This window comes from Gallus gallus, assembly GCF_016699485.2.
Source record: "Gallus gallus isolate bGalGal1 chromosome 1 unlocalized genomic scaffold, bGalGal1.mat.broiler.GRCg7b 1_unloc1, whole genome shotgun sequence".
Lineage (NCBI taxonomy): Eukaryota > Metazoa > Chordata > Aves > Galliformes > Phasianidae > Gallus > Gallus gallus.
Genome location: NW_024095932.1, coordinates 1,349 through 26,469, shown reverse-complemented (window position 1 = coordinate 26,469; position 25,121 = coordinate 1,349). Strand labels below are relative to the sequence as shown.

At 54.7% G+C, this 25,121-nt stretch overlaps 1 protein-coding gene across 1 annotated transcript in view; it reads left to right on the top strand.

The window, feature by feature from the left end:
• FLNC (filamin C) overlaps positions 1-16,088 on the top strand; it is a gene marked incomplete at its 5' end in the record, with an annotated part of 30,700 nt that extends 14,612 nt beyond the window's left edge. The window contains 4 exon segments of the mRNA NM_204573.1: positions 3,625-3,804; positions 3,806-3,844; positions 5,851-6,057; positions 15,796-16,088. Of these exon segments, the coding sequence (NP_989904.1) occupies positions 3,625-3,804; positions 3,806-3,844; positions 5,851-6,057; positions 15,796-15,983 (614 nt within the window).
• Between the last annotated feature and the right edge of the window lie 9,033 nt (positions 16,089-25,121).

Below are 25,121 nucleotides of genomic sequence, written 5' to 3'. Positions count from 1 at the left end.
CCATGGGGTGGGGTGTGGGTTTGGGGGGGGTTATGGAAGGGGAGGGGATTGTGGGGGGGGTTATGGCCATGGGGGGGGTGGGGGGGGTTATGGAAGGGGTGGGGGATTTTGGGGGGGGTTATGGCCGTGGGGGGGGATATGGCCATGGGGTGGGGGGGGTTATGGAAGGGGGGGAGGGATATGGAAGGGGGGGGATTTTGGGGGGGGTTATGGCCATGGGGGGGATATGGCCATGGGGTGTGGTGTGGGGGTGGGGGGGGTTATGGCCATGAGGGGGGGGTGTGGGGGTGGGTCAATGAGTGCCAGTGGGCCCCAGTGGGTTCTACTGGGTGCCAGTGGGTGCCTCTGGGTACCAGTGGGTTCCAGTGGGTACCAGTGAGTACCAGTGGGTACCAGTGGTTTTGAATAGGCACCAGTTGGTACCAGTGGGTACCTATGGGCACCAGGTGGTTCCCTTGGGAGCCAGTGGGTACCAATGGGTACCAGTGGGTTGCAGTGGGCACCAGTTAATACCAGTGGGTTCCAATGGGTACCGGTGAGTAACAATGGGCACCAGTGGGCTCCGTTTGGTACCAGTGAGTACCAGTGGGCACCAGTGGGCGCCAATGAGTGCCAATGGGCCCCAGTGGGTTCTAATGGGTGCCAGTGAGTACCAATGGGTACCAGTTGGTACCAATGAGCACCAGTGAGTACCAGTGGGCACCAATGGGTTCCAATGGGCAACAATGGGTTCCAGTGGGTACCAGTGAGTTCCAATGGGCACCAGTGGGTACCAGTGGGTTCCAGTGAGTGCCAGTGAGTAACAATGAGCACCAGTGGGTACCAGTGGGTATCCGTGGGTTCTAAGGGGTGCCAGTGGGTTTCAATGGGCACCAGTGAGTTCCAATGGGTACCAGTGGGTTCCAGTGGGTGCCAGTGAGTATCAATGGGTACCAGTTGGTTCCAGTGGGTACCAGTGAGTATCAATGAGCACCAGTGAGTACCAGTGGGTATCCGTGGGTTCTAAGGGGTGCCAGTGGGTTTCAATGGGCACCAGCGAGTATCAATGAGCACCAGTGAGTACCAGTGGGCACCAATGGGTTCCAATGGGCTCCAGTGAGTTCCAATGGGCTCCAATGTGTACCAGTGGGTTCCAGTGGGTGCCAGTGAGTATCAATGAGCACCAGTGGGTACCAGTGGGTATCCGTGGGTTCTAATGGGTGCCAGTGGGTTTCAATGGGCACCAGTGAGTTCCAATGGGTACCAGTGGGTTCCAGTGGGTGCCAGTGGGGAGTATCAATGGGTACCAGTTGGTTTCAGTGGGTACCAGTGAGTATCAATGAGCACCAGTGAGTACCAGTGGGTATCCGTGGGTTCTAAGGGGTGCCAGTGGGTTCCAATAGGTACCAGTGAGTATCAATGAGCACCAGTGAGTACCAGTGGGCACCAATGGGTTCCAATGGGCACCAGTGAGTATCAATGAGCACCAGTGAGTACCAGTGGGCACCAATGGGTTCCAATGGGCACCACTGAGTTCCAGTGGGTTCCAATGGGCGCCAGTGGGTGCCAGTGAGTACCAATGGGTACCAGTGGTTACCAATGGGCTCCAATGGGTACCAGTGTGTTCCAGAGGGTTCCGATGGGTACCAGTGAGTTGCAATGGGTTCCAATGGTTACCAATGGGTTCCAGTGAGTACCAATGAGCACCAGTGGGTATCCGTGGGTTCTGAGGGGTGCCATTGGGTTTCAATGGGCACCAGCGAGTATCAATGAGCACCAGTGGGTACCAGTGGGCACTAATGGGTTCCATTGGGCGCCAGTGAGTTCCAATGGGTTCTAATGGGTACCAGTGGGTGCCAGTGAGTACCAATGGGTACCAATGGGCACCAATGGGTTCCAATGGGTACCAGTGGGTTCCAGAGGGTTCTGATGGGTACCAGTGAGTTCCAATGGGTTCCAGTGGGCACCATTGGGTTCCAGTGAGTGCCAGTGAGTAACAATGAGCACCAGTATGTATCATTGTGTACCAGTGGGTTCCAGTGGGCACCAATGGGTTCCAATGGGCACCACTGAGTTCCAGTGGGTTCCAATGGGCGCCAGTGGGTGCCAGTGAGTACCAATGGGTACCAGTGGGTACCAATGGGCTCCAATGGGCTCCAGTGAGTTCCAATGGATTCCAATGGGCACCAGTGAGTACCAATGAGCACCAGTGGGTACCAGTGGGTATCCGTGGGTTCTAATGGGCACCAATGGGTTTCAATGGGCTCCAATGGGTACCAGTGGGTTCCAGTGGGTGCCAGTGAGTACCAATGAGCACCAGTGGGTACCAGTGGGTATCCGTGGGTTCTAATGGGCTCCAATGGGTTTCAATGGGCACCAGTGAGTATCAATGAGCACCAGTGAGTTACAGTGGGCACCAGTGGGTTCCAGTGGGCTCCAGTGAGTTCCAATGGGTTCCAGTGGGTACCAGTTGGTTCCAGTGGGTGCCAGTGAGTACCAATGAGCACCAGTGGGTACCAGTGGTTATCCGTGGGTTCTAAGGGGTGCCAGTGGGTTTCAATGGGCGCCAATATCAGTGAGCACCAGTGGGCACCCATGGGTTCCAATGGGCGCCAGTGAGTTCCAGAGGGTTCCAATGGGCACCAATGGGTTCCAATGGGTACCAGTGGGTTCCAGTGGGTGCCAGTGAGTATCAATGAGCACCAGTGGGTACCAGTGGGTATCCGTGGGTTCTAATGGGTGCCAGTGGGTTTCAATGGGCACCAGTGTGTATCAGTGGGCACCAGTGGCTACCAGTGAGTACCAGTGAGCACCAATGGGTTCCAATGGGTAACAGTGAGATCCAATGCTTCCAATGGGTGCCAGTGGGTTCCAATGGGTACCAGTGGGTTCCAGTGGGTGCCAGTGTGTAACAATGAGCACTAGTGGGTACCAGTGGGTATCCGTGGGTTCTAATGGGTGCCAGTGGGTTTCAATGGGTTCCAATGGGTAACAGTGAGTTCCAGAGGGTTCCAATGAGTGCCAGTGAGTATCAGTGAGCACCAGTGAGTACCAGTGGGCACCAATGGGTTCCAGTGGGTAACAGTGAGTTCCAGAGGGTGCCAATGGGTACCAGTGGGTGCCAGTGAGTACCAATGAGCACCAGTGGGTACCAGTGGTTATCCGTGGGTTCTAATGGGTGCCAGTGGGTTTCAATTGACACCAGTGAGTATCAATGAGCACCACTGAGTACCAGTGGGCACCAGTAAGTATCAGTGTGTGCCAGTGGGTTCCAGTGGGTACCACTGAGCATCAGTGAGTACCAGTGGGCACCAATGGGTTCCAAGGGGCGCCAGTGAGTTCCAATGGGTTCCAATGGGTACCAGTGAGTATCAATGAGCACCAGTGAGTACCAGTGGGCACCAATGGGTTCCAATGGGTGCCAGTGTGTTCCAATGGGTACCAGTGGGTAACAGTGGGTACCAGTGAGTAACAATGAGCGCCAGTGGGTATCCGTGGGTTCTGAGGGGTGCCAGTGGGTTGCAATGGGCATCAGTGACTACCAGTGAGTAGCAGTGGGCACCGTGGGTACCAGTGGGCCCCAGTGAGCCCCTCCGGCTCCGGTGAGTACCAACAAGTACCAACGGTGCCCGCGGTGCCCCACAGGGGTGCGCTCGGAGTTCGTGGTGAAGACGGCCAACGCCGGCGCCGGGGCGCTGTCGGTCACCATTGACGGCCCCTCCAAGGTGACGTTGGACTGCGTGGAGTGCGCCGAGGGCCACCGCGTCACCTACACCCCCATGGCCCCCGGCAACTACCTCATCTCCATCAAGTATGGCGGCCCCCCACCACATCGTTGGCAGCCCCTTCAAGGCCAAGGTCACCGGTAAGGGGGGCACCGTGGTGTCCCCATGGGTGTCCCTATGGCTGTCCCAGTGGGTGTCCCCATGGGTGTCCCTATGGGTGTCCCTATGAGTGTCCCAATGGGTGTCCTTCTGATGTCCCAGTGGGTGTTCTTCTGGTGTCCCTATGGGTGTCCCAATGGGTGTCCCTATGGCTGTTCCTTATGGAGTCCCAATGGATGTCCCAGTGGGTGTCCCAATGGGTGCCCTTATGGGTGTCCCAATGGGTGTCCCCCTGGTGTCCCTATGGGTGTCCCCCTGGTGTCCCTATGGGTGTCCCTATGAGTGTCCCCATGGTGTCACTATGGGTGTCCCAATGGGTGTCCCTATCGGTGTCCCTATGAGTGCCTCCATGATGTCCCTATGGGTGCCCCAATGGCGTCCCTATGAGTGACCCAATGGGGGTCCTTCTGGTATCCCAATGGGTGTCCCTATGGTGTCCCAATGGGTGTCCCTATGGTGTCCCAATGGGTGTCCCCGTGGGTGTCCCCATGGTGTCCCAGTGGGTGTCCCTATGGGTGTCCCAATGGGTGTCCCTATGGGTGTCCCTCTGGTGTCCCAATGGGTGTCCTTCTGGTGTCCCAATGGTTGTCCCTATGGGTGTCCCCATGGGTGTCCCAGTGGGTGTCCCAATGGTTGCCCTTATGGGTGTCCCCATGGTGTCCCCATGGGTGTCCCTCTGGTATCCCCATGGGTGTCCCAGTGGGTGTCCCAATGGGTGTCTCTATGGTGTCCCAATGGGTGTCCCCCTGGTGTCCCTATGGGTGTCCCTATGAGTGTCCCCATGGTGTCGCTATGGGTGTCCCAATGGGTGTCCCAATGGGTGTCCCTATGAGTGCCTCCATGATATCCCTATGAGTGTCCCTATGGTGTCACTATGGGTGTCCCTATGGCTGTCCCTATGAGTGTCCCAATGGGGGTCCCTATGGGTGTCCCTATGGGTGTCCCAATGGGTGTCCCTCTGGTGTCCCTATGGGTGTCCCTCTGGTGTCCCAATGGGTGTCCCAGTGGGAGTTCTCATGGTGTCCCTATCGGTGTCCCTCTGGTGTCCCAATAGGTGTCCCTATGGGTGTCCCCATGGGTGTCCCCATCACATCCCATTGGTGTCCCAGTGATGTCCCCATAATGTCCCTATGGTGTCCCAGTGATGCCCCCATGGTGTCCCTATGGGTGTCCCCATAATGTCCCCATGGTGTCCCAGTGGTGTCTCCATAATGTCCCCATGGTGTCCCAGTGGTGTCCCCATGGTGTCCCAAGGGTGTCCCTGTGGTGTCCCCATAATGTCCCCATAATGTCCCCATTGTGTCCCATAATGTCTCTATGGTGTCCCATTGGTGTCCCATTGGTGTCCCCATAATGTCCCCACAGTGTCCCTTTGGTGTCCCCATCACATCCCATTGGTGTCCCAGTGATGTCCCCATAATGTCCCCATGGTGCCCCAATGATGTCCCCATGGTGTCCCTTTGGTGTCCCGTTGGTGTCCCCATAATGTCCCAATGATGTCCCCATAATGTCCCCACAGTGTCCCTTTGGTGTCCCCATAATGTCCCCATGGTGTCCCAGTGATGTCCCCATCACATCCCATTGGTGTCCCAATGATGTCCCCATGGTGTCCCTTTGGTGTCCCGTTGGTGTCCCCATAATGTCCCCAATGGTGTCCCCATGGTGTCCCTCTGGTGTCCCTCTGGTGTCCTATGGGTATCCCAATGAGTGTCCCTATGGGTGTCCCAATGGGTGTCCCCATGGTGTCCCCATGGGTGTCCCCATGGGTGTCCCTTTGGGTGTCCCCACAGTGTCCCTTTGGTGTCCCATTGGTGTCCCTATAATGTCCCCACAGTGCCCCTTTGGTGTCCCCATCACACCCCATTGGTGTCCCCGTGATGTCCCTATAATATCCCCCCGACGCCCCCCGATGCCCCCAAAGTGCCCCCATCCGTCCCCCCCACCACGGCACTGACCCCCTTCCCCCCCTCCCCCCCATTTCCCCCAGGCCCGCGGCTCTCAGGGGGGCACAGCCTCCACGAGACCTCCTCGGTGCTGGTGGAGACGGTGACCCGCGGGGCGCGGGGCCCCCCCGGCTTCGGGACCCTCCCCAAATTCTCGTCGGATGCCAGCAAGGTGGTGGCACGTGGGCCGGGGCTCAGCACTGCCTTCGTGGGGCAGAAGAACCACTTCACTGTCGACTGCAGCAAAGCGGGTGCGTGGGGGGGGGGGCTATGGGGGGGGGAGGGGGTTATGGGGGGGCTTTGGGGGGGCTGGGATCTGGGGGGGGGGATCTGGGGGGTGGGGGGGCTGGGATCTGCTGGGGGGTGGGGGGAGATGGGGGATGCTGGGAGAGGGGGGGAGATTGGGGAGGGTTTGGGGGGGCTGAGTGGGGGTGTGGGATAAGTGGGGTTGGGGGGCTGGGATCTGGGGGGGGGTTGGGGTATGGGGGGGTATGGGGGAGTCTGGGGTATGTGAGGTTGGGGGGCTGGAATCTGGGGGGGGTTGGGGGGAGATGGGGGGAGATGGGGGATGCTGGGAGAGGGGGGGAGATGGGGGGAGGGTTTGGGGGGGCTGAGTGGGGGTGTGGGATAAGTGGGGTCGGGGGGCTGGGATCTGGGGGAGGATTGGGGTATGGGGGGGCATGGGGGGGTCTGCAGTATGTGAGGTTGGGGGGCTGGGATATGGGGGGGGGGACTGGGGTGAGATGGGGGGCCTTGGGGGGCTGGGGGGTGTGAGATTGGGGGGCTGGGATCCGGGGGGGGGATTGGGGGGAGATGGGGGATAATGGGACCTGGGGAGGGTTTGGGGGGTGTGGGATAAGTGGGGTTGGGGGGCTGGGATCTGGGGGGGGGTTTGGGGTATGGGGGGGTCTGGGGTGTGTGAGGTTGGGGGGCTGGGATCTGGGGGGGTTTGGGCTATGGGGAGTTTCTGGGGGGTCTGGGGTATGTGAGGTTGGGGGGCTGGGATCTTGGGGGGAGTTTGGGGTCTGGGGGGGTCTGGGGTATGTGTGGTTGGGGGGCTGGGATATGGGGGGGGATTGGGGGGGGTCTGGGGGAAACAGGGGGGCTGTGGGACCAGGGGAGGGTTTGGGGGGGCTGAGTGGGGGTGTGGGATAAGTGGGGTTGGGGGGCTGGGATCTGGGGGGGGGTTGGGGTATGGGGTGGTCTGGGTGGTGTGGGGCATGTGAGGTTGGGGGGCTGGGATCTGGGGGGGGATTGGGGGGGTCTGGGGGAAACAGGGGGACCCCAAGACTTGTGGTGGGGTTTGGGGGGGTGTGGGATTGAGGGGGGGTTGGGGCTCCAGTGGATCTGCGGGGATCCAATTGGGCCCAATGGGACCCGTTGGGTTCTGATGGGACCCGATGGGATCTGATGGGTCCAATTGGAGCCGATGGGTTCTGATGGGATCGGGTGGGACCCAATTGGACCCGCTGGGTTCTGATGGGATCGGGTGGGACCCAATTGGACCTGGTGGGTTCTGATGGGACCTGTTGGGTTCTGATGGGACCCAATTGGACCCGTTGGGTTCTGATGGGACCTGTTGGGTTCTGATGGGACCCAATTGGACCCGTTGGGTTCTGATGGGATTGGGTGGGACCCAATTGGACCCGTCGGGTTCTGATGGGACCTGTTGGGATCAGGTGGGACCCAATTGGACCCGTCGGGTTCTGATGGGATCAGGTGGGACCCAATTGGACCTGTTGGGTTCTGATGGGACCTGTTGGGATCTGATGGGACCTGGTGGGACCCAATTGGATCCGATGGGTTCTGATGGGACCTGTTGGGTTCTGATGGGACCCAGTTGGACCCGTTGGGTTCTGATGGGATCGGGTGGGACCCATTTGGACCCGTTGGGTTCTGATGGGACCTCTTGGGTTCTGATGGGACCCAATTGGTCCCGTTGGGTTCTGATGGGACCCAATTGGACCCGTTGGGTTCTGATGGCACCTGTTTTGTTCTGATGGGACCCAATTGGACCCGTTGGGTTCTGATGGGATCGGGTGGGACCCAATTGGACCCGTCAGGTTCTGATGGGACCTGTTGGGATCAGGTGGGACCCAATTGGACCCGTTGGGTTCTGATGGGATCAGGTGGGACCCAATTGGACCTGTTGGGTTCTGATGGGACCTGTTGGGTTCTGATGGGACCTGTTGGGATCTGATGGGACCTATTGGGTTCTGATGGGACCTGATGGGACCCAATTGGATCCGTTGGGTTCTGATGGGACCTGTTGGGTTCTGATGGGACCCAATTGGACCCGTTGGGTTCTGATGGGATGGGGTGGCACCCAATTGGACCCGTCGGGTTCTGATGGGACCTGTTGGGTTCTGATGGGACCCAGTTGGCCCCAGTGGGTTCTGATGGGATCGGGTGGGACCCAGTTAGACCTGTTGGGTTCTGATGGGACCTGTTGGGTTCTGATGGGACCCAATTGGACCCGTCGGGTTCTGATGGGATTGGGTGGGACCCAATTGGACCCGTCGGGTTCTGATGGGACCCGTTGGGTTCTGATGGGACCCAATTGGTCCCGTCAGGTTCTGATGGGACCTATTGGGATTGGGTGTGACCTGGTGGGACCCAATTGTATCCGTTGGGTTCTGATGGGATGGGGTGGGACCCAATTGGACCCGTTGGGTTCTGATGGGACCTGGTTGGACCCAATTGGATCCTTTGGGTTCTGATGGGACCCATTGGGTTCTGGTGGGACCTGGTGGGACCCAATTGGACCCGTTGGGTTCTGATGGGACCTGTTGGGTTCTGATGGGACCCAATTGGACCCGTTGGGTTCTGATGGGACCTGTTGGGTTCTGATGGGACCCAATTGGACCCGTTGGGTTCTGATGGGATCGGGTGGGATCTGGTGAGACCTGTTAGGACCCAATTGGATCCGTTGGGTTCTGATGGGATGGGGTGGGACCCAATTGGACCCGTTGGGTTCTGATGGGACCTGGTAGGACCCAATTGGACCCGTTGGGTTCTGATGGGATCGGGTGGGACCCAATTGGACCCGTTGGGTTCTGATGGGACCTGATGGGACCCAGTTGGACCCGTTGGGTTCTGATGGGATCAGGTGGGACCCAATTGGACCTGTCGGGTTCTGATGGGATCTGTCAGGTTCTGATGGGATCAGGTGGGACCCAATTGGACCTGTTGGGTTCTGATGGGACCTGGTGGGTTCTGATGGGACCTGGTGGGTTCTGATGGGATCGGATGGGACCCGATTGGACCCATTGGGTTCTGATGGGACCCAATTGGACCCATCGGGTTCTGCTGCGATCTGGTGGGATCTGGTGAGACCTGTTAGGACAGGATTGGACCCGATGGGTTCTGATGGGACCTGGTGGGACCCAATTGGATCTCTTGGGTTCTGATGGGACCTGGTAGGACCCAATTGGACCCGTTGGGTTCTGATGGGACCTGTTGGGTTCTGGTGGGACCCAGTTGGACCCGTTGGGTTCTGATGGGATCGGGTGGGACCCAATTGGACCCGTTGGGTTCTGATGGGACCTCTTGGGTTCTGATGGGACCTGGTGGGTTCTGATGGGACCCAATTGGATCTGTTGGGTTCTGATGGGACCCAATTGGACCCGTTGGGTTCTGATGGGACCTGTTGGGTTCTGATGGGACCCAATTGGACCCATTGGGTTCTGATGGGATCGGGTGGGACCCAATTGGACCCTTTGGGTTCTGATGGGACCTGTTGGGTTCTGATGGGACCCAATTGGACCCGTTGGGTTCTGATGGGAACCAATTGGATCCTTTGGGTTCTGATGGGTCCTGGTTGGACCCAATTGGACCCGTTGGGTTCTGATGGGATTGGGTGGCACCCAATTGGTCCCGTCGGGTTCTGATGGGACCTATTGGGATTGGGTGGGACCTGATGGGACCCAATTGGACCCGTCGGGTTCTGATGGGATGGGGTGGCACCCAATTGGACCCGTCGGGTTCTGATGGGACCTGCTGGGTTCTGATGGGACCCAATTGGACCCAGTGGGTTCTAATGGGATCGGGTGGGACCCAATTGGATCCGTTGGGTTCTGATGGGACCCATTGGGTTCTGGTGGGACCTGGTGTGACCTGGTTGGACCCAATTGGACCCGTTGGGTTCTGATGGGACCTGCTGGGTTCTGATGGGACCCAATTGGACCCGTTGGGTTCTGATGGGACCCGTTGGGTTCTGATGGGACCCAATTGGTCCCGTCGGGTTCTGATGGGATCAGGTGGGACCCAATTGGACCCGTCGGGTTCTGATGGGACCCAATTGGTCCCGTTGGGTTCTGATGGGATCAGGTGGGACCCAATTGGACCCGTCGGGTTCTGATAGGACCTGTTGGGATCAGGTGGGACCCAATTGGACCCGTCAGGTTCTGATGGGATCAGGTGGGACCCAATTGGACCTGTTGGGTTCTGATGGGACCTGTTGGGATCTGATGGGACCTGTTGGGTTCTATGGGACCTGGTGGGACCCAATTGGATCCGTTGGGTTCTGATGGGACCTCTTGGGCTCTGATGGCACCCAATTGGACCCGTTGGGTTCTGATGGGACCTGTTGGGATCAGGTGGGACCCATTTGGACCCAGTGGGTTTTGATGGGATCGGGTTGGTTCTGATGGGATCGGATGGGACCCAATTGGACCCGTTGGGTTCTGATGGGATGGGGTGGGACCGAATTGGACCCGTTGGGTTCTGATGGGACCTGGTTGGACCCAATTGGATCCTTTGGGTTCTGATGGGACCCATTGGGTTCTGGTGGGACCCAATTGGACCCGTTGGGTTCTGATGGGACCTGTTGGGTTCTGATGGAACCCAATTGGACCCGTTGGGTTCTGATGGGACCTGGTGGGTTCTGATGGGACCTGGTGGGTTCTGATGGGATCGGGTGGGACCCAATTGGACCCGTTGGGTTCTGATGGTGCATTGGGTGGGTCCCAATTAGTCCCGATGGGTTCTGATGGGACCTGGTGGGTTCTGATGGGACCTGGTGGGTTCTGATGGGATCGGATGGGACCCGATTGGACCCATTGGGTTCTGATGGGACCCAATTGGACCCATCGGGTTCTGCTGCGATCTGGTGGGATCTGGTGAGACCTGTTAGGACAGGATTGGACCCGATGGGTTCTGATGGGACCTGGTGGGACCCAATTGGATCTCTTGGGTTCTGATGGGACCTGGTAGGACCCAATTGGACCCGTTGGGTTCTGATGGGACCTGTTGGGTTCTGGTGGGACCCAGTTGGACCCGTTGGGTTCTGATGGGATCGGGTGGGACCCAATTGGACCCGTTGGGTTCTGATGGGACCTCTTGGGTTCTGATGGGACCTGGTGGGTTCTGATGGGACCCAATTGGATCTGTTGGGTTCTGATGGGACCCAATTGGACCCGTTGGGTTCTGATGGGACCTGTTGGGTTCTGATGGGACCCAATTGGACCCATTGGGTTCTGATGGGATCGGGTGGGACCCAATTGGACCCTTTGGGTTCTGATGGGACCTGTTGGGTTCTGATGGGACCCAATTGGACCCGTTGGGTTCTGATGGGAACCAATTGGATCCTTTGGGTTCTGATGGGTCCTGGTTGGACCCAATTGGACCCGTTGGGTTCTGATGGGATTGGGTGGCACCCAATTGGTCCCGTCGGGTTCTGATGGGACCTATTGGGATTGGGTGGGACCTGATGGGACCCAATTGGACCCGTCGGGTTCTGATGGGATGGGGTGGCACCCAATTGGACCCGTCGGGTTCTGATGGGACCTGCTGGGTTCTGATGGGACCCAATTGGACCCAGTGGGTTCTAATGGGATCGGGTGGGACCCAATTGGATCCGTTGGGTTCTGATGGGACCCATTGGGTTCTGGTGGGACCTGGTGTGACCTGGTTGGACCCAATTGGACCCGTTGGGTTCTGATGGGACCTGCTGGGTTCTGATGGGACCCAATTGGACCCGTTGGGTTCTGATGGGACCCGTTGGGTTCTGATGGGACCCAATTGGTCCCGTCGGGTTCTGATGGGATCAGGTGGGACCCAATTGGACCCGTCGGGTTCTGATGGGACCCAATTGGTCCCGTTGGGTTCTGATGGGATCAGGTGGGACCCAATTGGACCCGTCGGGTTCTGATAGGACCTGTTGGGATCAGGTGGGACCCAATTGGACCCGTCAGGTTCTGATGGGATCAGGTGGGACCCAATTGGACCTGTTGGGTTCTGATGGGACCTGTTGGGATCTGATGGGACCTGTTGGGTTCTATGGGACCTGGTGGGACCCAATTGGATCCGTTGGGTTCTGATGGGACCTCTTGGGCTCTGATGGCACCCAATTGGACCCGTTGGGTTCTGATGGGACCTGTTGGGATCAGGTGGGACCCATTTGGACCCAGTGGGTTTTGATGGGATCGGGTTGGTTCTGATGGGATCGGATGGGACCCAATTGGACCCGTTGGGTTCTGATGGGATGGGGTGGGACCGAATTGGACCCGTTGGGTTCTGATGGGACCTGGTTGGACCCAATTGGATCCTTTGGGTTCTGATGGGACCCATTGGGTTCTGGTGGGACCCAATTGGACCCGTTGGGTTCTGATGGGACCTGTTGGGTTCTGATGGAACCCAATTGGACCCGTTGGGTTCTGATGGGACCTGGTGGGTTCTGATGGGACCTGGTGGGTTCTGATGGGATCGGGTGGGACCCAATTGGACCCGTTGGGTTCTGATGGTGCATTGGGTGGGTCCCAATTAGTCCCGATGGGTTCTGATGGGACCTGGTGGGTTCTGATGGGACCTGTTGGGTTCTGATGGGACCCATTTGGACCCGTTGGGTTCTGATGGGACCCGTTGGGTTCTGATGGGACCCAATTGGACCCGTTGGGTTCTGATGGGATCTGGTGGGTTCTGATGGGATCGGGTGGGACCCAATTGGACCCAGTGGGTTCTGATGGGATATTGTGGGTTCTGATGGGATCAGGTGGGACCCAATTGGACCTGTTGGGTTCTGATGGGACCTGTTGGGTTCTGATGGGACGTGTTGGGATCTGATGGGACCTATTGGGTTCTGATGGGACCTGGTTGGACCCAATTGGATCCTTTGGGTTCTGATGGGACCCATTGGGTTCTGGTGGGACCCAATTGGACCCGTTGGGTTCTGATGGGACCTGTTGGGTTCTGATGGAACCCAATTGGACCCGTTGGGTTCTGATGGGACCTGGTGGGTTCTGATGGGACCTGGTGGGTTCTGATGGGATCGGGTGGGACCCAATTGGACCCGTTGGGTTCTGATGGTGCATTGGGTGGGTCCCAATTAGTCCCGATGGGTTCTGATGGGACCTGGTGGGTTCTGATGGGACCTGTTGGGTTCTGATGGGACCCATTTGGACCCGTTGGGTTCTGATGGGACCCGTTGGGTTCTGATGGGACCCAATTGGACCCGTTGGGTTCTGATGGGATCTGGTGGGTTCTGATGGGATCGGGTGGGACCCAATTGGACCCAGTGGGTTCTGATGGGATATTGTGGGTTCTGATGGGATCAGGTGGGACCCAATTGGACCTGTTGGGTTCTGATGGGACCTGTTGGGTTCTGATGGGACGTGTTGGGATCTGATGGGACCTATTGGGTTCTGATGGGACCTGGTAGGACCCAATTGGATCCGTTGGGTTCTGATGGGACCTATTGGGATTGGGTGGGACCCAATTGGACCCGTCGGGTTCTGATGGGACCTGGTGGGTTCTGATGGGATCGGGTGGGACCCAATTGGACCTGTTGGGTTCTGATGGGACCTGGTGGGTTCTGATGGAACCTGTTGAGACCTGGTTGTACTCAGTTGGATCCGTTGTGTTCTGATGGGACCTGTTGGGTTCTGATGGGACCCAATTGGACCCGTCGGGTTCTGATGGGATTGGGTGGGACCCAATTGGACCCGTCGGGTTCTGATGGGATGGGGTGGGACCCAATTGGACCCGTCGGGTTCTGATGGGACCTGGTGGGTTCTGATGGGACCCAATTGGACCCGTCGGGTTCTGCTGCGATCTGGTGGGATCTGGTGAGACCTGTTAGGACCCAATTGGATCCGTTGGGTTCTGATGGGATGGGGTGGGACCCAATTGGACCCGTTGGGTTCTGATGGGACCTGGTAGGACCCAATTGGACCTGTTGGGTTCTGATGGGATCGGGTGGGACCCAATTGGACCCGCTGGGTTCTGATGGGACCTGATGGAACCCAGTTGGACCCGTTGGGTTCTGATGGGATCGGGTGGGACCCAATTGGACCCAGTGGGTTCTGATGGGATATGGTGGGTTCTGATGGGATCAGGTGGGACCCAATTGGACCTGTTGGGTTCTGATGGGACCTGTTGGGATCCAATGGGACCTATTGGGTTCTGATGGGACCTGGTGGGACCCAATTGGATCCGTTGGGTTCTGATGGGACCTCTTGGGCTCTGATGGGACCCAATTGGACCCGTTGGGTTCTGATGGGACCCGTTGGGTTCTGATGGGACCTGTTGGGTTCTGATGGGACCCATTTGGACCCGTCGGGTTCTGCTGCGATCTGGTGGGATCTGGTGAGACCTGTTAGGACAGGATTGGACCCGATGGGTTCTGATGGGATCGGGTGGGACCCAATTGGACCCGTTGGGTTCTGATGGGACCTGATGGGACCCAGTTGGACCCGTTGGGTTCTGATGGGATCGGGTGGGACCCAATTGGACCCAGTGGGTTCTGATGGGATCTGGTGGGTTCTGATGGGACCTGGTGGGTTCTGATGGGATCGGGTGGGACCCAATTGGACCTGTTGGGTTCTGATGGGACCCAATTGGACCCGTCGGGTTCTGATGGGACCTGTTGGGATCTGATGGGACCCAGTGGGTTCTGATGGGACCTGGTGGGACCCAATTGGACCCGTTGGGTTCTGATGGGACCCGTTGGGTTCTGATGGGACCTGTTGAGTCCTGGTAGGACCGAATTGGATCTGTTGGGTTCTGATGGGACCTGTTGAGACCTGGTTGTACTCAGTTGGATCCGTTGTGTTCTGATGGGACCTGGTGGGTTCTGATGGGACCCAATTGGACCCGTCGGGTTCTGATGGGATCGGGTGGGACCCAATTGGACCCGTCGGGTTCTGATGGGATATGGTGGGTTCTGATGGGATCAGGTGGGACCCAATTGGACCTGTTGGGTTCTGATGGGACCTGGTGGGTTCTGATGGGACCTGGTGGGTTCTGATGGGATCGGATGGGACCCAATTGTACCCTTTGGGTTCTGATGGGACCTGTTGGGTTCTGATTGGACCTTGTGGGACCTGATTGGACCCATTGGTTCTGATGGGACCTGTTGGGTTCTGATGGGACCCATTTGGACCCGTCGGGTTCTGCTGCGACCTGGTGGGACCCAGTTGGACCCGTCGGGTTCTGATGGGATCGGATGGAACCCAGTTGGACCCGTCGGGTTCTGATGGGATCGGATGGAACCCAGTTGGACCCGTTGGGTTCTGATGGGATCGGGTGGGACCCAATTGGACCCAGTGGGTTCTGATGGGATCTGGTGGGTTCTGATGGGATCAGGTGGGACCCAATTGGACCTGTTGGGTTCTGATGGGACCTGGTGGGTTCTGATGGGACCTGTTGGGTTCTGATGGGACCCAATTGGACCCTTTGGGTTCTGATGGGACCTGTTGGGTTCTGATTGGACCTTGTGGGACCCGATTGGACCCATTGGGTTCTGATGGGACCTGTTGGGTTCTGATGGGACCCATTTGGACCCGTCGGGTTCTGCTGCGACCTGGTGGGACCCAGTTGGACCCGTCGGGTTCTGATGGGATCGGATGGAACCCAGTTGGACCCGTCGGGTTCTGATGGGATCGGATGGAACCCAGTTGGACCCGTCGGGTTCTGATGGGATGGGGTGGCACCCAGTCGGTCCGGTCGTGTCCCCCCTGGTTCCGGTTCGATCCGCTTGGCTCGTCCCGCAGGCAGCAATATGCTGATGGTGGGGGTGCACGGCCCGAAGACGCCATGCGAGGAGGTGTACGTAAAGCACGTGGGGAACCGCCTCTACAACGTCACCTACACCGTGAAGGAGAAGGGGGAATACGTCCTCATCCTGCGCTGGGGGGACGACAGCGTCCCGGGCAGCCCCTTCCGCGTCACCGTGCCATGAAGGGGGGACAAAGGGGGTGAAAAAAGGGGGGAAAAAGGGGGTAAAATGGGGCAAAAATGGGGCAAAAAGGGGCAGAAAGAGTGGCAATAAATACACTGCGATTGATGTGGGAGTGGTGGTCATTTCGGGGGGGTCCTTTGGGGGTCCATAGGGGGTCCATAGGGGGTCCATAGGGGGTCTCTGGGGGGGCTCTGGGGGTCCCTATGGCGTCACTGAGGGCGTTTTGGGGTGAAAAAGGGCAAAAATGGGCAATAAAGGGGAAAATGAAGCAATGGGAATATGGGGGGTGGGGGTGGGGAAGGGGTAGGGGGTCCATTGGGGGTCCATTGGAGGTTCACAGGGGGTCCATAGAGGGTCCCGGGGGGGGGTCTGGGGGTCCCTATGGTGTCACCGTGCCATGAAGGGGTGACAAAGGGGGTGAAAAAATGGGGTAAAATGGGGTAAAATGGGGCAAAAAGGGGCAGAAAGAGTGGCAATAAATACACTGCGATTGATGTGGGAGTTGTGGTCATTTCGGGGGGGGTGGTTGGGGGTCCATAGGAGGTCCATAGGGGGTGCATAGAGGGTTCATAGAGGGTCCCTGGGGGGGCTCTGAGGGTCCCTATGGCGTCACTGAGGGCATTTTGGGGTGAAAAAGGGCAAAAATGGGCAATAAAGGGGAAAATGAAACAGTGGGAGTATGGGGGGGTGGGGCTGGGGAAGGGGTTGGGGGTCCATTGGGGGTCCATAAAAGGTCCATATTGGGCTTTGGGGGGCCCTATGGTGTCACCGTGCCATGAAGGGGTGACAAAAGGGGGTGAAAAAAAGGGGGTAAAAATGGGGTAAAAATGGGGCAAAAATGGGCAAAAAGTGGCAGAAAGAGTGGCAATAAAAACACTGCGATTGAAGTGGGAGTTGTGGTCATTTTGGGGGGGGGGGGGTTGGGGGTCGGGGGGGTCCATAATGAGTCCATAGGGGGTCCCTGTGGGGGCTTTGGGGGTCCCTATGGCGTCACCGTGCCAAGAAGGGGTGACAAAGGGGGTGAAAAAAGGGGGTAAAATGGGGTAAAATAGGGCAAAAATGGGGCAAAAAGGGGCAGAAAGAGTGGCAATAAAAACACTGCGATTGATGTGGGAGTTGTGGTCATTTCGGGGGGGTGGTTGGGGGTCCATAGGCGGTCCATAGGAAGTGCATAGGGGGTCCCTGGGGGGGCTCTGAGGGTCCCTATGGTGTCACTGAGGGTGTTTTGGGGTGAAAAAGGGCAAAAATGGGCAATAAGGGGGAAAATGAAGCAATGGGAATATGGGGTTGGGGGTGGGGAGGGGGTTGGGGGTCCATGGGGGTCCACAGGGGGTCCATAGGGGGTCCCTGGGGGGGTCTGGGGGTCCCTATGGTGTCACCGTGCCATGAAGGGGTGACAAAAGGGGGTGAAAAAAAGGGGGTAAAATGGGGTAAAATGGGGCAAAAAGGGGCAGAAAGAGTGGCAATAAAAACACTGCGATTGATGTGGGAGTTGTGGTCATTTCGGGGGGTCCTTTGGGGGTCCATAGGGGGTCCATATGGGGCTATGGGGGTCCCTATGGTGTCACTGTGCCATGAAGGGGTGACAAAAGGGAGTGAAAAAAAGGGGGGAAATGGGGTAAAATGGGTCAAAAAGGGGCAAAAAGGGGCAGAAAGAGTGGCAATAAATACACTGCGATTGATGTGGGAGTTGTGGTCATTTCGGGGGGTCCTTTGGGGGTCCATAGGCGGTCCATAGGGGGTGCATAGAGGATCCATAGAGGGTCCATAGGGGGTCCCTGGGGGGGCTCTGGGGGTCCTTATGGTGTCAGTGCGCCCTGAGGGCGTTTTGGGGTGAAAAAGGGCAGAATTGGGCAAAAAGAGCGGCAATAAAAACACTGCGATTGCAGTGGGAGTTGTGGTCATTGTGGGGAGGGATCGGGGGGGGGGGTCTATAGGGAGTCCATAGGGGGTCTTTAGGGGGTCCATAAGGGGGGGTCTGGGGGTCCCTATGGTGTCACTGAGGGCGTTTTGGGGTGAAAAAGGGCAAAAATGGGCAAATAGGTGGAAATAAAAGCAGTGGGACTGCAGAGGGGGGATGAGATCATTATGGGATGTGGGATTGGGGAGAGGGGGTCCATAGGGGGTCCAAAGGGGGTCTCTGTGGGGGCTCTGAGGGTCCCTATGGTGTCACTGAGGGCATTTTGGGGTGAAAAATGGGCAAAAATGGGCAATAAGGGGGAAAATGAAGCAATGGGAATATGGGGGGGTGGGGGTGGGGAAGGGGTTGGGGGTCCATGGGGGTCCCTGGGGGGGGTCCATAGGGGGTCCCTGGGGGGGTCTGCGGGTCCCTATGGTGTCACCGTGCCCTGAGGGGGTGAAAAAAGGGCGGAAAGGGGGCAAAAAGGGGCAAAAATGGGGCAAAAATGGGGCAAAAATGGGTAAAAAGGGGCAGAAAGAGTGGCAATAAAAACACTACAATTGATGTTGGAGTTGTGGTCATTTCAGGGGGGTCCTGTGGGGGTCCATAGAAGGTCCATGGGGGTCTCTGGGGGGGCTCTGGGGGTCCTTATGGTGTCACTCAGGGCGTTTTGGGGTGAAAAAGGGCAAAAAGGGCAATAAGGGGGAAAATGAAGCAATGGGAATATGGGGGGTGGGGGTGGGGTTGGGTGTCCATTGGGGTCCGTAGGGGGTCCATAGAGGGTCTCTGGGGGGGCTCTGGCGGTCCCTATGGTGTCACCGTGCCCGGACGGGGTGAAAAAGGGGCAGAAAGGGGCAAAAAGGGGCAAAAATGGGGTTAAATAGGGCAAAAATGGGGCAAAAAGGGGCAAAAATGGGAGCCCTCCAGATAGAGATCCTCTTCCAGATAGAGATCCCCTTCCAGAGAGAGATCCTTCCTCTCAAGCCTTCCAGATAGAGATCCTCTTCCAGATGGAGATCCTCTTCCAGATAGAGATTTGTCCTTTTGGAGCCTTCCACATAGAGATCCTCTTCCAGATAGAGATCCCCTTCCAGATGGAGATCCTCTTCCAGGTGGAGATCCTCTTCCAGATGGAGATCCTTCCTCTTAAAGCCTTCCAGATAGAGATCCTTCCCCTTGGAGCCTTCCACATAGAGATCCTCTTCCAGATAGAGATCCCCTTCCAGATGGAGATCCTTCCTCTCGGAGCCATCCAGATAGAGATCCTCTTCCAGATAGAGATCCTCTTCCAGATGGAGATCCTCTTCCAGATAGAGATCCCCTTCTAGATAGAGATCCTTCCTCTTGGAGCCTTCCACATAGAGAACCTCTTCCAGATAGAGATCCTCTTCCAGAGAGAGATCCTCTTCCCGATAGAGATCCTTCCCCTTGGAGCCTTCCAGATAGAGATCCACTTCCAGATAGAGATCCTTCTCCTTGGAGCCTTCCAGACAGAGATCCTCTACCAGAGAGAGATCCCCTTCCAGATAGAGATCCTTCCTCTCGGAGCCATCCAGATAGAGATCCTCTTCCAGAAAGAGATCCTCTTCCAGATGGAGATCCTCTTCCAGATAGAGATCCTCTTCCAGATAGAGATCCCCTTCCAGATAGAGATCCTCTTCCCGATAGAGATCCTTCCCCTTGGAGCCTTCCAGATAGAGATCCACTTCCAGATAGAGATCCTTCTCCTTGGAGCCTTCCAGACAGAGATCCTCTACCAGAGAGAGATCCTCTTCCAGATAGAGATCCCCTTCCAGATAGAGATCCTTCCTCTTAAAGCCTTCCAGATAGAGACCCTCTTCCAGATAGAGATCCTTCCTCTTGGAGCCTTCCACATAGAGATCCTCTTCCAGATAGAGATCCCCTTCCAGATGGAGATCCTTCCTCTTAAAGCCTTCCAGACAGAGATCCCCTTCCAGATAGAGATCCTTCCCCTTGGAGCCTTCCAGATGGAGATCCACTTCCAGATAGAGATTCTCTTCCAGATAGAGATCCCTCCTGTTGGAGCCTTCCAGAGAGAGATCCTCTTCCAGAGAGAGATCCTTCCTCTTAAAGCCTTCCAGAGAGAGATCCTCTTCCACATAGAGATCCTCTTCCAGATGGAGATCCTCTTCCAGATGGAGATCCTCTTCCCGATAGAGATCCTTCCCCTTGGAGCCTTCCAGATAGAGATCCCCTTCCAGATAGAGATCCTCTTCCCAATAGAGATCCTTCTCCTTGGAGCCTTCCAGATAGAGATCCTCTACCAGAGAGAGATCCTCTTCCAGATAGAGATCCTCTTCCAGATAGAGATCCCCTTCCAGATATAGATCCTTCCTCTTGGAGCCTTCCAGATAGAGATCCTCTTCCAGATAGAGATCCCCTTCCTGATAGAGATCCCCTTCCAGATAGAGATCCTTCCTCTCGGAGCCTTCCTCATAGAGATCCCTTCCTGATAGAGATCCTCTTCCAGATGGAGATCCTCCAGTTGGCTTCCAAATAGGTGAACCATTGGTGATGGGCGGATGTTTGGACTGGATGATCCTGTGGGTCTTCTCCAGCCTCGGTGATTCTATGGTTCCATCCTATGATCCCGAGACGGCTCTGGGTGTGCGAACGTCTCCCGCTGGGAACTGAGATGGGAGCGGTGAAGGGCCATGGAGCTGCGTTGGAAGGGGTCCGATCGGGCTTCGGCTTTGGGGAGCCGGAGGTTGGATTTGCTGATTCCTGTGGGTCCCTTCCAGTCCGGGGGGGGGGGCATTCTGTGGTTCTGTGATCAGAACATCCCCTCTTCTCAGTGGAGAACTCCCAATTCCCGCAGCATTTTGGCTGCTCCCTTTCCATTTCCCGTCCCAAAGAAGGACAGAAGTGCTCCCAACATCCCCATCTGGTCCGACCTGCTCTGCTGCTCGGCAGCCCCGCACACAATAGGGGTTGGAATGGGACCATCGCTGCAGCCCTATGCAACCAGGGCCATTCTCCGGCCCTACTGAAGGGCAAAATGAGGTCCCTGTAGTACAGAAAGAAGGGCTTCATAGCACGAAAAGAGAAAGCAGCTTCACAAGGTAGACAGAAGGGGCAAATAGAGATAGTTTACGTAGAGAGCGTTAGAAAACGAGGGGTTCCAAGCACTTTCACAGGCGCCAGGTCCGGAATAACAAGGGGAGTGAAGGCCATAAGGATAAGGACCGGAGAACAGCTCGAAAACGTTTGGCAGGGAGGTGATGGGGTGTCTGAAGGGTGCGCTGGAAGCGGTTCGGGGGATGACCCCATCTTAAGGGGGCAGAAGTTTGCAGTGAGGAAGACTATGAGCCTTCGCGAGGAAGACTATGAGCCTTCGTGAGGAAGACTATGAGCCTTGGCGAGGAAGACTATGAGCCTTCGCAAGGAAGACTATGAGCCTTGGCGAGGAAGACTACGAGCCTTCGTGAGGAAGACTATGAGCCTTTGCAAGGAAGACTATGAGCCTTCGCGAGGAAGACTATGAGCCTTCGTGAGGAAGACTATGAGCCTTGGCGAGGAAGACTATGAGCCTTCGCAAGGAAGACTATGAGCCTTGGCGAGGAAGACTACGAGCCTTCGTGAGGAAGACTATGAGCCTTCGCGAGGAAGACTATGAGCCTTGGCGAGGAAGACTATGAGCCTTCGTGAGGAAGACTATGAGCCTTGGCGAGGAAGACTATGAGCCTTCGCAAGGAAGACTATGAGCCTTCATGAGGAAGACTATGAGCCTTCGTGAGGAAGACTATGAGCCTTGGCGAGGAAGACTATGAGCCTTGGCAAGGAAGACTATGAGCCTTCGCAAGGAAGACTATGAGCCTTCGTGAGGAAGACTATGAGCCTTGGCGAGGAAGACTATGAGCCTTCGTGAGGAAGACTATGAGCCTTGGCGAGGAAGACTACGAGCCTTTGCAAGGAAGACTATGAGCCTTCGTGAGGAAGACTATGAGCCTTTGTGAGGAAGATTATGAGCCTTGGTGAGGAAGACTACGAGCCTTCGCAAGGAAGACTATGAGCCTTTGAGAGGAAGACTACGAGCCTTCGTGAGGAAGACTACGAGCCTTCATCATCATGACCTGCTATGCACACACGAGGAGGGGGAGGACTGCATGGACTGCATGCTGATGGGCTCTCGGGAATGGAGTGAATATGGATCCCGATTCCTGATTATCATAGAACCATAGAATCATTGAATCGTAGAACCATAGAATCATGGAATCATAGAATCATCGAATCATAGAATCATTGAATCATCGAATCATAGAATCATCGAATCATAGAATCAGACATCGAATCATAGAATCATAGAACCATAGAATCATCGAATCACAGAATCACAGAATCATCGAATCATAGAACCATAGAATCATATATAGAATCATCGAACCATAGAATCATTGAATCATCGAATCATAGAATCAATCATCGAATCATAGAATCATAGAATCAAAGAACCATAGAATCATTGAATCATAGAATCATAGAATCATAGAACCATAGAATCATAGAATCACGCAATCATAGAATCATAGAATCATAGACTCATCGAATCATCGAATCATAGAATCATAGAATCATAGAACCATAGAATCATAGAATCACGCAATCATTGAATCATCGAATCATAGAATCAATCATCGAATCATAGAATCATAGAACCATAGAACCATAGAATCATTGAATCATAGAATCATAGAATCATAGAACCATAGAATCATAGAATCACGCAATCATTGAATCATAGAATCATAGAATCATAGAACCATAGAATCATAGAATCATAGAACCATAGAACCATAGAATCATAGAATCACGCAATCATAGAATCATAGAATCATAGACTCATCGAATCATCGAATCATTGAATCAGAATCATTGAACTATCATAGAATCATAGAATCATCATAGAATCATCGAATCACAGAATCATAGAATCATAGAATCATAGAATCATCAAATCATACAATCATAGAATCACAGAACCATCGAATCATAGAATCATAGAATCATAGAATCATTGAATCATCGAATCATCGAATCATAGAATCATAGAACCATAGAATCATCGAATCACAGAATCATCGAATCATCGAATCATCGAATCATAGAATCATAGAATCATATATAGAATCATTGAACCATAGAATCATCGAATCATCGAATCATAGAATCAGTCATCGAATCATAGAATCATAGAACCATAGAATCATTGAATCATAGAATCATAGAACCATAGAACCATAGAATCATAGAATCACGCAATCATAGAATCATAGAATCATAGACTCATCGAATCATCGAATCATCGATTCAGAATCATAGAACTATCATAGAATCATAGAATCATCATAGAATCATCGAATCACAGAATTATCGAATCATCGAATCATAGAATCATAGAACCATCGAATCATAGAATCACAGAACCATAGAAACATAGAACCATGGAATCATAGAACCACAGAATCATAGAATCATGGAATCATATATAGAATCACCGAATCATGGAATCATAGAACCATAGAACCGTAGAATCATAGACCCATAGAATCATAGAATCATCGAATCATAGAATCAATCATCGAATCATAGAATCATAGAACCATAGAATCATTGAATCGTCGAATCATAGAATCATAGAATCATCGAATCATAGAATCATAGAATCATTGAATCATTGAATCATCGAATATCATCGAATCATAGAACCACAGAACCATAGAATCATAGAATTATAGAATCATTGAATCATTGAATCATTGAATCATCATAGAACCATAGAATCATAGCATCACAGAACCATAGAATCTTAGAACCATAGAACCATAGAATCATCGAATCATAGAATCATAGAATCATTGAATCACTGAATCATTGAATCATCATAGAACCATAGAATCATAGAATCATAGAATCATAGAACCATAGAACCATAGAATCATGGAATCATAGAATCATAGAACCATACAATCATTGAATCATCGAATCATAGAATCATAGAATCATAGAACCATAGAATCATCGAACCATAGAACCATAGAACCATAAAACCATAGAATCACAGAATCATAGAACCATAGAATCATCGAATCATCGAATCATAGAATCATCGAATCATAGAATCATAGAACCATCGAATCATAGAATCATAGAATCATAAAACCATAGAACCACAGAATCATAGAATCATAGAATCATGGAATCATATATAGAATCATCAAATATCATCGAATCATAGAACCATAGAACTATAGAATCATAGAATCATAGAACCATCGAACCATAGAACCATAGAATCATCGAATCATCGAATCATAGAATCAATCATTGAATCATAGAATCATAGAATCATAGAATCATAGAACCATAGAACCATCGAACCATAGAACCATAGAACCATAGAATCACAGACCCACAGAATCGCTGAGGTTGGCAAAGCCCCCCAGGCCCATCCCATCCAACCACCCGCCCTTCCCCAACGGTTCCCACCAACCCACGCCCCCCAACACGACATCCCAACGCTCTTTGGACACCTCCGGGGTCGATGGTTGCTGATTATGGTGGATGGTTCTGATTCCTGACGGTGTATTGGTTGGACCTATATCTACAGCACCATCTCTTCGGATGCTGTGTAAGGAGGTGCAGCGATCCCCCTCGCACCGGGCCGTGCGCGACACCAACAAACACATCCCCGCCCCATATCCTTCCCGGCTATGGGGTCTGATCGCCCCACATCACTCCCCTTCCTGCTCATCTCCGCTGTTTACTCCCTCACCGTCTGCCTTCAGCATCACAGCGACGCCTGTCTCATTCACCGCATTAATTAGCCTCCATCCTGATTACGCTGTGTTATGGCGTCACGTCGCGTTCCCATATCTTATGTAGGGGATCCGTTTCTCCCTCAGTCTGTGGCTGCTGTTGTGTTTTCATGCCCACCTCCCAACCTTTCCCCTTCCCCCCCCCCCCTATGGGGCTGTCCGGGGGTTCCCCCCACCCCATAAGTCACAGCATAGGGCCGAAGCATCCCAGAAACCAGGCGGGTTCCCTGGTTGGGATTCCTATTCTGGGGTTCCTATGTTGGGATGCCCATTTAGGGTCCCGCTTTGGGGGGGTCCCCGTTTTGGGGGGTCCCATTTGGGGGTGCCCATTTCAAGTTTTCCACTTTTGGGGTTCCGTTTGGAGTCCCGCTTAGGCAGAGTTCTATTTGGGGTCCTCTTTTG